Genomic DNA, 12,697 nt, shown 5'->3' on the forward strand with positions numbered 1-12,697 from the left:
CTGCAGATGGAGCTGCAAAGCTGTGTTTTAACAAAACTTCCAGGTGATTTGATGCACACTTAACAACTATCCAACAAAAAGGTGCATTCATTTAGTCTTTTGGCAGGTTTGCCAACCTCAGTCTTTACTGAACCACATTTCTTTTAGAAGACATTCTTCTATCTTTGTAGAATAAAGTTTGATATTCAGGAACACAGGGATTGCACTGGACACAGTGGTGCACACCTGTAGTTCCAGCTACTCAGGAGGCTGAGGCATGAGGATCACTTAGGTGAAGGAATTTGGGAAGAGCCTTTACAACATAGCAGGACTCCATTTCCAACAACAAACAGAACACAGGGATATGTGCTTGCTTCAACGCTGAACTGGAACTGCAAACACCTAAACCCTCAGGGCCCTAGGGATTTCCCTAATATTTGCAAGATTTCATGGACCCAGTCCATACATAGAATCCTGAATACTGAAGGAGAGTTTAACAACCAAAATAACTTAAAATAATTTCTAACCTCTGCTTGTGAACTTCAAAAAATACTCAAGGTCGCTAAAGTTAAAGGACTGAAAATTTCAAGTGTAGGCAAGAATATGGCGTAACTGGAATTCTTTTGCCTTGCTCCTGGGAATATACATGGGTACCTCTACTCTAGAAAACTTCCTGAGGACAAATGTTAAAAATACAGATTTGCCTAGGAATTCTACCCAGAACCTATGGTCAAAAATGAGTGCTTATGTTTATCAGCACATATAAAGAAGTGCTCATAGCGCTATTATTCATAATAGCCAACTGCTAGAACACCCAACCATCCATCAACTACAGATAACTATTTTGTGAAATACTACACAGTACTTTAAAAAATAACTTATTTGTGGCACTTGGGATTAAACTCAGGGGTGCTCTACCAGTGAGCTTTATTCTCAGCCCTTTTTGTTGTGTTTTGAGACAGGTTTTCACTGAGTTGCCTCACATTTATGATTCTCCTGCCTCAGCCTCCCCCAGTAGCTGGGATTATAGGCATGCACCACCGCACCCAGCTAAAAAAGACTCAAACAAACAAAGCAACTTTTGCTACATAGAAAATATTGCTCAATATTACACTTATAAAGTTGAGTGAAAGAAATCAGACGCAAGAGTTCATACTGTATGGTTACATTTATATGAAGTTAAAAAACAGACAAAAACTAATCTGTGATGATAGAAATCAGATCCTTTTCTCTTGCTCACAGCCTCTCAGGTCCACCTCTAGTCCATCATGAAAGATGCAAAATAAGATGGCAAAGAAAAAATTCTCTTTACTATGGAGAAAGAGAGAGAGAGAGTGCTCAGCCATTATCTTGTCCTCTCTCCTATCATACATCCTGTTATGAAGTTCATGAATTTTCCTAGGGAAAAAGTACTACTGTGTAGATAATTTTTTAATGATAATGTGTACCAGTAAACAACAAACCTTTCACCTAAAATGTAGTAAGCTTTTGACTTTGTTTTCTTGGAAATATCTATAAGCCTATACCAGGTATTCCATTCAGAATCTTTTTTGCTAAAGATCACAAAGGTAAAAATTGGAAAGCAAGGTGGTATCTGGAAAATTATAGGAGAACCAAATTGCAGTTTCTTAAATATGAATTTGAGCAGCACATCTCAGCTATTTAAAAAATTATTTTATTTTATTTACATAGCATTTGCACATCTCAACTTTAAAAGGCACTGGTCACAGGCACAGAGTAGAGCAGTAACCAGTAGTATTTTCCTGGTATAATTCCATGATGTTAAATTTATGATCTTTAACCATCTTCACATGGGGCCTGAGAGTATCCGAGTTTTTGTTTTTGTTTTTGTAGGAGGGATTAAACCCAGGGTGTTAACCAATTGTCCACATCCCCAGCCCTTTTTCATATTTTATTCAGAGACAGGGTCTGCTTAGGTCCTCACTAAATTGCTGAGTCTGGTTTAGAACATTCTATCCTCCTGCATCAGCTTCCTAAACCTCTGGGATTACAGGCATGCACTAATACACCCGGTTTATCTTGCGTTCTGAAGATACAGTCTCAAAGACCTGCAGAAACTCTTATCATAAGCTAGGCATGGTAGTGCAGGCCTGTAATTCCAGAGATTCTGGTAGGCTGAGACAGGAGGATTACAAGTTTAAAACCAGCCTCAGTAACTTTGTGAATGTCCTAAGCAAGACCCTGTCTCAAAATAGAATAAATAAAAGGGACTAGGGATATGGTTCAGTGGTTAAGCACCCTGGGTTCAATCCCTGGAGTTGAGGGGGAGGAAACAGGTCCTAGGAAGCTTCCAGGAGCTATGAGAAGGAAGAATGAGGAGTTGCAATTTAATGGGTAGAGTTTCTTTTGGAAAAATAAAAAAAAATTGGAAATATGTAGTGATGATAGTTATACAGCATTGTGAATGTACCTAATGCTACTGAATTGTACACTTAAAATGGTTAAAATGCTAATTTTAATGTTATGTATATTTTACCACACTTTTAAAAATACCAAGTACATAAAGACTTCCATTCCCTGCAATATGGTATATTCGCCATCCTGGGGGGAAAACAAAAACAAAAACAAAAACACTACAAGTACAAAAAAAAAAAAATAGGCAGGCGCACTGGTGCACACCTATAATCCCAGTGGCTCCAGATGGATATGTACCAAAATCAAAACAAAAATTTGTATGTTTTTTTTTTTTTTTGTACTGGGAGTTGAACTCTGGGGCACTCTACAACTGAGCTACATCCCCAGGCCTTTTTATCTCGAGATAGATTTTCCCTAAACTGCCAAGGCTGGCCTCAAACTTAAAATCTTCCTTCCTCAGCCTCCTGAATAGAAGTAGTCAGCATTAAAGGAATATGCCACCCCTCTAGGCAATCTTTGTTGTTTAAAGCCACTAGATTTTAGGGTTTGTTTCCAAAGCATATCCTGGCTTATCCTGATGGGTGCAATTCGGTGTTATAAATGTAGAATCTAATGACCCCATAAACAATCTGTCAGCTTACAACTGATGAGAAATCAACATTCCTAAATGTAATGTCAAACTTAAAATTTTTGAATACTAACATTTTAAAATCAATAAATAAGAGTTATATATTTTTATCATGCACAGCATAGAGTTATGAAATATGAATACATTATGCAGGGCTGGGGTGGTGGCTCACTGGTAGAGTGATCACCTTACACGTGCGAGACCTGGGTTCAATCCTCAGCACCACATAAAAATAAATAAGTGAAATAAAGGTATTGTGTCCAACTACAACTAAAAAATAAATATTTTTTAAAAATTCATTGTGCAGTGGCTAATTGAATACTAACATTTTCAATTAAAATTATAGTAAGATTTTTAATTTTTATATTTCACATATTCTTTTATCTTAGAAGTTTATTATAATATGGTAATATTGTGCTTCAACCGGATATTGATTTGTAACATTCTGCCAAATATATATATTCAGGGCCCCTCTAAAAATTATTTACTAAATTAAAATGATATGAATAAAATCTTGGCTATGTATTCTTTATTTAAAATAGTAGTTACTTAACTAAAACCTGAAATGATTTGTAAATTAAGTCACAATTGTTTTCTGTGAAAAAATACCATGATTTTTAAGAAAAAATTAGAAGTTCTTCGTTGCCATTGTACATCTTCTATCATGTCTGTTCTGCTGCCACCAGCTGGCTTCCAGTACTGTTAAACTCCAGTAACCAGCAGGATTCAATTCTGTGCTTTGTTTTGACTGCTGGGCTCCTGATGAGAACACCAACTCAGTTGAATAACTAAATTTTAGGCTGGGAACAGAAAAGCACAATCATCTCATTTCCTCCATATTTTAGGTTATCAGATAGCCACAAGGTAGCTGGTACTGGTCTCAGCAAGTAGTCCAGACAAAGCTTCTGGCTAACACAAGAGTAGCCATTTCAATCCTTAAATTAGTATTTTCTTCCCAGGGGAAAATATTGTTAAATGTTAGAGTCTTGGGGCTGGGGCTGTAGCTCAGTGATAGAGTACTTGCCTAGCATGCATTAGGCACTGGGTTCAATCCTTAGCACCACATAACAAATAAGATAAAGGCATTCTGTCCATTTACAACAACAAATTTTTTTTAAAAAAATCTATAATACCAAACAGAGGTCAATTCAAATACAACATTGCACTGATAGCTTTAGTGTAATTTTAGGCTTTAATAACTTCAAGAAGTATAAATTCTATGAATTTACACAAAACATCATTTGAAGGTAAAATTATTTAAATTTCATGATTATTTGGTTTTGTGAATTTTTGAACAGTAAATATATTTTAAATTTTTTGTTTCAGTCAATATTTGCCATCGTGTTGGAATATTAAAATTCAAAATTATTTGAAATTCACAAAATTAAGTAATGGAGCAGCTCAGGAGGCTGAGGCAGGAGGATCACATGTTCAAAGTCAGCCTCACAACAAGGAGGCACTAAGCAACTCAGGGAGACCCTGTCTCCAAATAAAACAAAAAAGGGCTGGGGATGTGGCTCAGTGGTCAAGGGCCCCTGAGTTCAATACCTGGTACCAAAAAAAAAGGGTGGGGGGGGTGAGGTTGTGGCTCAGAAGTAGAATACTTGCCTTGTACACATGAGGTACTGTGTTCAAACCTCAGCACCACATAAAGTAAATAAATAAGTAAAATAAATATATTGTGTCTATGAAAAAAAATTAAGTAATGGAGATTTAAATGAGTTTCAAGGAAATTTAAATTAAGAAAATTTAAATGACTTTCAAGTGATGGTTTTTCTAAGTTTTATCGTTTCTATCTAAGAAGTTCTCAAAGTTTAAGACAGCACTAAGACCTTTGGGACACCTGTATGTGAAAATGTGGAGTGGTGGGGGACAAACATAAGCTTTTATAATTTATACTCAGCTATGTTCAAAGAAAATTGACAGTAGAATGAGACGGACATCATTACCCTAAGTACATGTATAAAAACACAAATGGTGTAACTCTACTTTGTGTACACCAGTAGACATGGAAAAGTGTGCTCTATTTGTATAATATGAATTGAATTGCATTCGGCTATCATATATAACAAATTGAAATAAATAAAGTAAAAATTAAAAAATAAAATTGAAACCATTTATAACAACATATACACACATATAAACAAAACGATGTAAAGCTGAGTCAAAAAAATTCTGGAAGCTAGAGAGACATGTTTCTAAGTGACTGAAACATTAGGAAAAGTATGGGAGAATGATGCAAGTTAGTAGCATTATCTGTAAAACAGCTTTCCCATATTATACTAAATTTTCACTTTGAAGGGGGTTGAGGATGCATTTATATTTGGGATACTTGTCCTAAAGATAGTATTAAGACCTTGATATTTTTGTATTAACACTATTATTGCTGATGATGCTGTCACAGGAAAGCAAGGAGCTGGAAACTTCAAACCTTGATTCTTGTATTCCGACAAAAGAATTTTTTTAATGTTTACTTTTTAGTTGTAGGTGGACACAACACCTTTATTTTTATTTTTTTATTTTTATGTGGTGCTGAGGCTCAAACCCAGTGCCTCACACTGAGCCACAACCTCAGCCCCTGATGAAATAAAATTTAAAGTCAAACCCCAAAAGTCATGCAAGAGAACTTTATTATAAGTAAAAGTTAAGCCTAAGTAAAACCTAAGTAAGTCTCATACAGGGAGCACTCTGAAAAGAGTGGGCCATCTCTTAGCAGAGGAGACAATGCTGTCTACAAATTTATTACTGTTTGATGTTTACCAGGAGAACTGGGACCACTTTCTGTACTGTACCACTTGCCAACCAGATGTTCAACTCCTACTTCATATGGGGTGGTGGAGTTTTTCATCTTAGTTGGTCCTCTCCAGAACTGTCATGGTGGCCATCCTATTTTTTTTTATTTTATTTTTTTATTGGTTATTCAAAACATTACAAAGATTGCAGAATCACATAGGTTACACATTCACATTTTTACATAATACCATATTAGTAACTGTTGTATTCTGCTACCTTTCCTATCCTCTACTATCCCCCCTCCCCTCCCCTCCCATCTTCTCTCTCTACCCCATCTACTGTAATTCATTTCTCTCCTTATTTTTTCCCATTCCCCTCACAACCTCTTATATGTAATTTTGTATAACAATGAGGGTCTTCTTCCATTTCCATGCAATTTCCCTTTTCTCTCCCTTTCCCTCCAACCTCATGACTCTGTTTAATATTAATCTTTTCCTCCTGTTCTTCCTCCCTGCTCTGTTCTTAGTTGCTCTCATTATATCAAAGAAGACATTTGGCATTTGTTTTTTAGGGATTGGCTAGCTTCACTTGGTATAATCTGCTCTAATGCCATCCATTTCCCTGCAAACTCAATGATTTTGTCATTTCTTAGTGCTGCGTAGTACTCCATTGTGTATAAATGCCACATTTTTTTTATCCATTCATCTATTGAGGGGCATCGGGGTTGGTTCCATATGCAACAAAATGAAACTGAATCCCCTCCTCTTGCCATGCACAAAAGTTAACTCAAAATGGATCAAGGAGCTTGATATCAAATCAGAGACTCTGCCTCTGATAGAAGAAAAAGTTGGCTCTGATCTACATATTGTGGGGTTGGGCTCCAAATTCCTTAATAGGACACCCATAGCACAAGAGTTAAAAACAAGAATCAACAAATGGGACTTACTTAAACTAAAAAGTTTTTTCTCAGCAAGAGAAACAATAAGAGAGGTAAACAGGGAGCCTACATCATGGGAACAAATTTTCACTCCTCACACTTCAGATAGAGCCCTAATATCCAGAGTATACAAAGAACTCAAAAAATTAAACAATAAGAAAACAAATAGCCCAATCAACAAATGGGCCAAAGACCTGAACAGACACTTCTCAGAGGAGGACATACAATCAATCAACAAGTACATGAAAAAATGCTCACCATCTCTAGCAGTCAGAGAAATGCAAATCAAAACCACCCTAAGATACCATCTCACTCAAGTAAGATTGGCATCCATTATGAAGTCAAACAACAACAAGTGCTGGCGAGGATGTGGGGGAAAGGGTACTCTTGTACATTGCTGGTGGGACTGCAAATTGGTGCGGCCAATCTGGAAAGCAGTATGGAGATTCCTGGGAAAGCTGGGAATGGAACCACCATTTGACCCAGCTATTGCCCTTCTCGGACTATTCCCTGAAGACCTTAAAAGAGCGTACTACAGGGATACTGCCACATCGATGTTCATAGCAGCACAATTCACAATGGCCATCCTATTTAAAGGAGCTTCATTTATAAGTCAATCCCATGTTAATATAAGCGCTAGAGTCAATAGCTGGTCGGAAGTTACCTTAGTGCCCTGCTAAAGGAATCTTCCTTCCCAGACAGATGGAGACACTTAGAATTATAATTCCTAACTTCACATTAACCTCAGTGGACCCTGTGGAGTTAATTCCATTAATCCTTTTCTCTTGATGCGTTTTCCCATTAGCTCATTTGTTTCTGTTTATTGTCTACAAATTAAGTATAACCCTTAGTTTCTTATCTACTTTGGAAGTAGTTTAAGAAGACCCTAAAGTAATTTAAAGAACACTCCTGACCTTGCCATGCATTTCACTTCTCTTTGCTAGCTACCATTTAACAATGCTTTTCCAGAAAAGCTGAAACAATTAACTTTCAAAGATAAACAATAAAAGAATGCAGTGTGTGTGGTGGGGGCTAGGGTTGTGCCTCAGTGGTAGAGTGCTCAGGGCTCAATGGTAGAGTGCTTGCCTAGCACATGTGAGGCCCTGGGTTCAATTCTCAGCACCAAATAAATATAAATAAATAAAATAAACGTGTTGTGTGCACCTACAACTAAAATATAAATAAATAAATATATATATATATATAATATATGCAGTGGGGCTGGGTAGAGCACTTGCAACCATGCGTAAGGCCCTGGGTCCCAGTTCTAGAAGAAATTGCAGAAAAACACTTAATAAATATTAGTTTTCCTTCCCTCTAATAGAGATTGTCTAGTTCAGTGGTTCTCAACCTTGGCTCCACAGTGGAAAGACCCCTGAGTTTAAAAAGCACAGATCTTGGGTCCCACGGAGCTTTGGATTTAATTGGTCTGGGTTACAAAATGAGCATCCAGAATTTTAAAGCCCCCTGGTGATCCTAATGTGCAGCTGAGGTTGAGAAACACTGCTCTAGTTCAGTATATAATCAAGTATATGTCAATATAAAAATATGTGCAGATGTTCAGAGCTCCAATTTTTAACAGTAGCATCAATCTCAAATTTTATAATCAAAGAGGTTGGGGAAAATCAGTCAACAATCAACATTAATAAATCTCAAAAACATATGTCAAGCAAAATATGCCAGACATAAATGGTGTGATTCTATTTACATAAAGTTAAAAAAAAAAAAGAACAGAACGGGGCGGGGGGGAGGTTGGGGGAATCAACTGAGGAGGAACACTAGAGGGAAATTCCTGAGATGGAAATGTTCTACATTTTTGATTAGGGTATATGGAAATACACATTTATTAAAACTCATCGAAATGGACCATTAAGATCTGTGTGTATGATTTCGCCATATGTAAATTACAGTTCCGTAATAAGAATGAATAAGTAAACCTGATTAACTTAAATGTGGATACCTATGACCAGGTCGGGGAGGCAGCGATAATAATTACTTCAGATGATCCCCCAGATCTTACTAGATCAAAAGGAACTGCACACCCCAGATCAGAACCACTGAGAAGGGAGAGCACACAGCAGAGACGGACAAAACCTAATAAATCTCCACAAGACTGGTAGTCGAAAACACGGGGTTCCCAAGACAGCGGCGCCTAGTGTCACAAGAATATAATCCCCTATGCCATTTTCCGGTACTCATAAGTGCGACCGTGTATCGGCACCGGAAGAATCCGGAGGGAAACGTCTCCACCGCCTTAAAGGAACCGCAGGTAACTTGGTTCCCGCGCGGATGTTGGAGCTGTAAGGCGCCTGACGGTCGGCGGCTGCGGCTCTGAGGGAGGAGGAAGCCGGGGCTCATCTTCTCTCCGCTGCCGCCATGATTCCAGTGTCGCTGGTGGTGGTGGTGGTGGGCGGCTGGACTGCCGTCTACCTGACCGACTTGGTGCTGAAGGTGAGGGCCTCGGGCCTAAGACCCAAGCCGGTGGTGACCAGGGCCCGATCGCAAGGTTCTGTGTCGCCCGAGGCCTTTCTCTTCCCCTGCCAAGAGCCTTCGGGGCTAGAAGCCGCACCGCCGGTGCCCACGTGCGGCCTTTTGCGTGGCGCATCCGCCCGATCGTGTAAATAAAGCACGGCTGGCTGCGGGAGGGGTGTGGCGGCCCGCGCAGCTACCGCTGCCGCATTGCGGGTGACGGTCATCGCTGCCTTTGGATCTTGCCGGGAAGGCGACAATGGTGGGCTAGGGGATGCGGGGCGGGTCTTGCTGGACCCCACAGCAGCAGTGTACCAGGGAGGAAAATAAAACGTCTGTGTAGGAAAGGCTTTCTTTTCCCTCATTGTTTTAAGGTTACGACCCTCTAAAGACAATGGTATTGGAATGACTTGATTTAAAGTCATAATTGAAATCACTGATTTCAAACTCAGAGGTGCAGAGAGTCATCTTGGGTTTCCGGTTAAAAATGCAGATTCTGATTCAGCAGATCTGGGAAGGTTCCTAAGATTATGCATTTCTAATCCGTTCCTGAGTGCTACCGATGCAGCTGGTCCCCAGACCATTATTGAAAGTAGCACACTCAAGTATCAAGGATTTAGATAACCAGTTTTCTATTATTCGAATTCTGATTTGCACCCTGCACCTTCTTCACACTAGCCACACACCCTCTGGGTGCATGGTCCATATTTGAGTTATTTGGGAATGGTAGCAAAAAATAGCAACGATTTTCTGACCACGTGCTTCAAGAACCTTTTCCAGTTGAATATTGGGGGGGGGGGGTGAGGGTAACTATATGTGGAATAAGATCATATACATTCTCAATGGTTTAATAAAAACACCAATTATGAACAGGAAAACCTTTATGTAATGAATACTGTTTTAAATAGAATGCTGTAGTATTGTGTGTCTTAGATATAACAATAAAATGAAGTGATGCTTGTTCGTCATTATTTTTAAAACTTGCCAAGTGCAAGAGATTATACATGTAGTTCTTAGGAGAGCTGGGTGCTGCTGCCACTTCCTAACCATTTTGACTGGGCAAATTACTACCTGTGCCACAGTTTCTCATCTTTAAATAGGAATAATAATAGGAAGAATCTCCTGAGATTATAGAGAGGAATATCTTAGTACATCCACATAAAGGCTTGTTATACCACCTGAGGTGTAGGGACCCCATCTCAAAAAATAAAAGAACTGGGGGATGTAGCTCAGTGGTAAAGCACCCCTGGGGTTCAATCCCCATCAATCCCCAGTATCACACACACATGCACACACACACACACACACACACACACACACACAGAGTCAAATCTATACAGTCTTTCATCAAGTGTGAGAGGTGATCAGGATGTCTCTTTAATTTCAGTAACAACCCTCAGCTCCCTAAGAGTATTAATTCTCAATCAAAAGACCCAATGACTCATTCAGAGTGTCTGCCTAGGGAATAGAGGGACCTTAACTTTAGGAGCTTGTACCTTCAGCTTCTCTGCTTCTAGCTTGATCTGCTATTCCACCCTTAGTTGTTTTTTGTTTTGTTTTAGCATTTTTTGCAGTACATATCTGCTGGAGGGGTATGTCACTCTCCTTTTACAGTCTTGGAAAACTAAGAGCTACCCAAAGACTGAGATGAGAAAACCTTAGATATGTATATTCAGACTCAGGTCACTTTTTAATCACTGTGATAGGGCTGAAATAACCTTCTAGGACAAATAAGCCTCACATAGGTGAGCATCAATTATATCTACTTACAGTCCTTATTATAATTGTCAGATATATAACACAGCCTTATGTTATCTATAATCCTGTATTAGTGAAGTACTTCAAACTCTCCTAAATATAAAACTATTGTAGCTGTGTATAAGCAACTATTCCCACAACCCCCAGAGAATTTAAGAGATGTTACTGAGACCAAGATGGCTTTAGGTAAGTTCTGTACTTTTACATGTTGGAAGTTGGCCTAACTTAGGGCTTTCTTCGAAGATAGAAAGCACAGATTACAGCTGAGCATGGTAGCACATGTTTCTAACTGCAGCTACTTAGGAGGCTAAGGCAGGAAGATCACAAACTTGAGGACAGCCTGGGCCTGTCTCAAAGCAGAAAATAAAAAAAAAGGGTTGGAGATCTACCTAAGTGATAAAGGACCTCTGGATTCAATCCCCAGTGTAGCAAAAAGAAAATTAAAAAGAAGGAATGCACTGATTCCAACTAACCTATCCTTTGTGTTGAATTGATTGTAACATAAGGCCTCTTTCCTTTCTGTGGTAAAAAGGAAACCTGTGCTGTCCAATATGGTAGTTATGACCACATGTGACTATTAAGCATTTGACATGGAGCTAGTCTGAATAGAGATGTGCTGTAAGTTTAAAGTTGATACCAGATTTCAAACAAAGTCAAAACCAGTATCTCAATATTTTATTATATTCATTACATTTTGAAATGATATCTCAGATATTTGGGGTTAAGATACATGCTAATTAATCACTTTTTGATTATATAAAATTTGACTGATACACAATTTAAAATTATATGTTCTTAACATTTGTGGCTCACATTATATTTCTGTTGGACAATACCATTCTAAGCAGAGGTCAGCAAACTTCTTCTATAAAAGATTTTAGTCTTTGTGGGCAACACAGTCTATCTGTCATATATTCCTGTTTGTTGTTGGTTTTTAAAATCCCTTAAAAGTGCAAAAACTAGGCTGGATGCAGTGGCACACACCTGAAATCCCAGCAGCTCAAGAGGCTGAGTCAGGAGGATCGCAAGTTTGAGACCAGCCTCAGCAACTTAGCAAGGTGCTAAGCAACTCAGTGAGACCCTGTCTCTAAATAAAATACAAAATAGGGCTAGGGATTTGGCTCAGTGGTCAAGTGCACCTGAGTTCAATCCCCAGTACCAAAAAAAGTGCAAAAACTATTCTTAGGGGCTGGGGATGTGGCTCAGTAACGTGCTCTCCTGGCATGCGCAGGGCGCTGGGTTCGATCCTCAGCACCACATAAAAATAAAATAAAGATCTTGTGTCCACCAAAAACTAAAAAATAAATATTTTAAAAAAACTATTCTTAGTTCACAGGCTATACTAATATAGGTTGTAAGCCATATTTGGTTTGTGGGCCATGATTTGCCAGACCCTAACTTCAGCAGCTCAAACCTTTAATACTCTGAAGAATAAACAGAAAGCTTTAAAAGACATTTGAGCAGTTCAGCGTTGTGATTTCTTATAGAAAATACTTTTCTCACTTCTTATATGTTATAAATTGTTCTTCAAAATTAAGTGATATGGAATTTTTTTCTTTCTCTTATAGTCATCTGTCTATTTTAAACATTCTTATGAAGACTGGCTGGAAAACAATGGATTGAGCATCTCCCCTTTTCACATAAGATGGCAAACTGCAGTTTTCAATCGTGCCTTTTATAGTTGGGGACGGCGGAAAGCAAGGATGCTTTACCAGTGGTATTCTTCATCTTCTCTTTTTGATTTAAATTAGTCATGTTCATGAGGAATAGCTTGTTAAATTAGCCATTTCCATCATATTTTTGATCTACCAAGTTTT

General features: G+C 38.5%; 1 protein-coding gene across 1 annotated transcript in view; it reads left to right on the top strand.

Moving 5' to 3' along the window:
- Positions 1-8,958: 8,958 nt before the first annotated feature.
- Mbtps2 (membrane bound transcription factor peptidase, site 2) overlaps positions 8,959-12,697 on the top strand; it is a 43,846-nt gene continuing 40,107 nt past the window's right edge. Inside the window, exons 1-2 of the mRNA XM_077106743.1 lie at positions 8,959-9,104; positions 12,449-12,597. Coding sequence (XP_076962858.1) covers positions 9,030-9,104; positions 12,449-12,597 — 224 coding nt within the window. The 5' untranslated portion in view covers positions 8,959-9,029. The remainder of the gene's footprint in view (positions 9,105-12,448; positions 12,598-12,697) is intronic.

Source organism: Callospermophilus lateralis, chromosome X, assembly GCF_048772815.1.
Source record: "Callospermophilus lateralis isolate mCalLat2 chromosome X, mCalLat2.hap1, whole genome shotgun sequence".
Classification (NCBI taxonomy): domain Eukaryota; kingdom Metazoa; phylum Chordata; class Mammalia; order Rodentia; family Sciuridae; genus Callospermophilus; species Callospermophilus lateralis.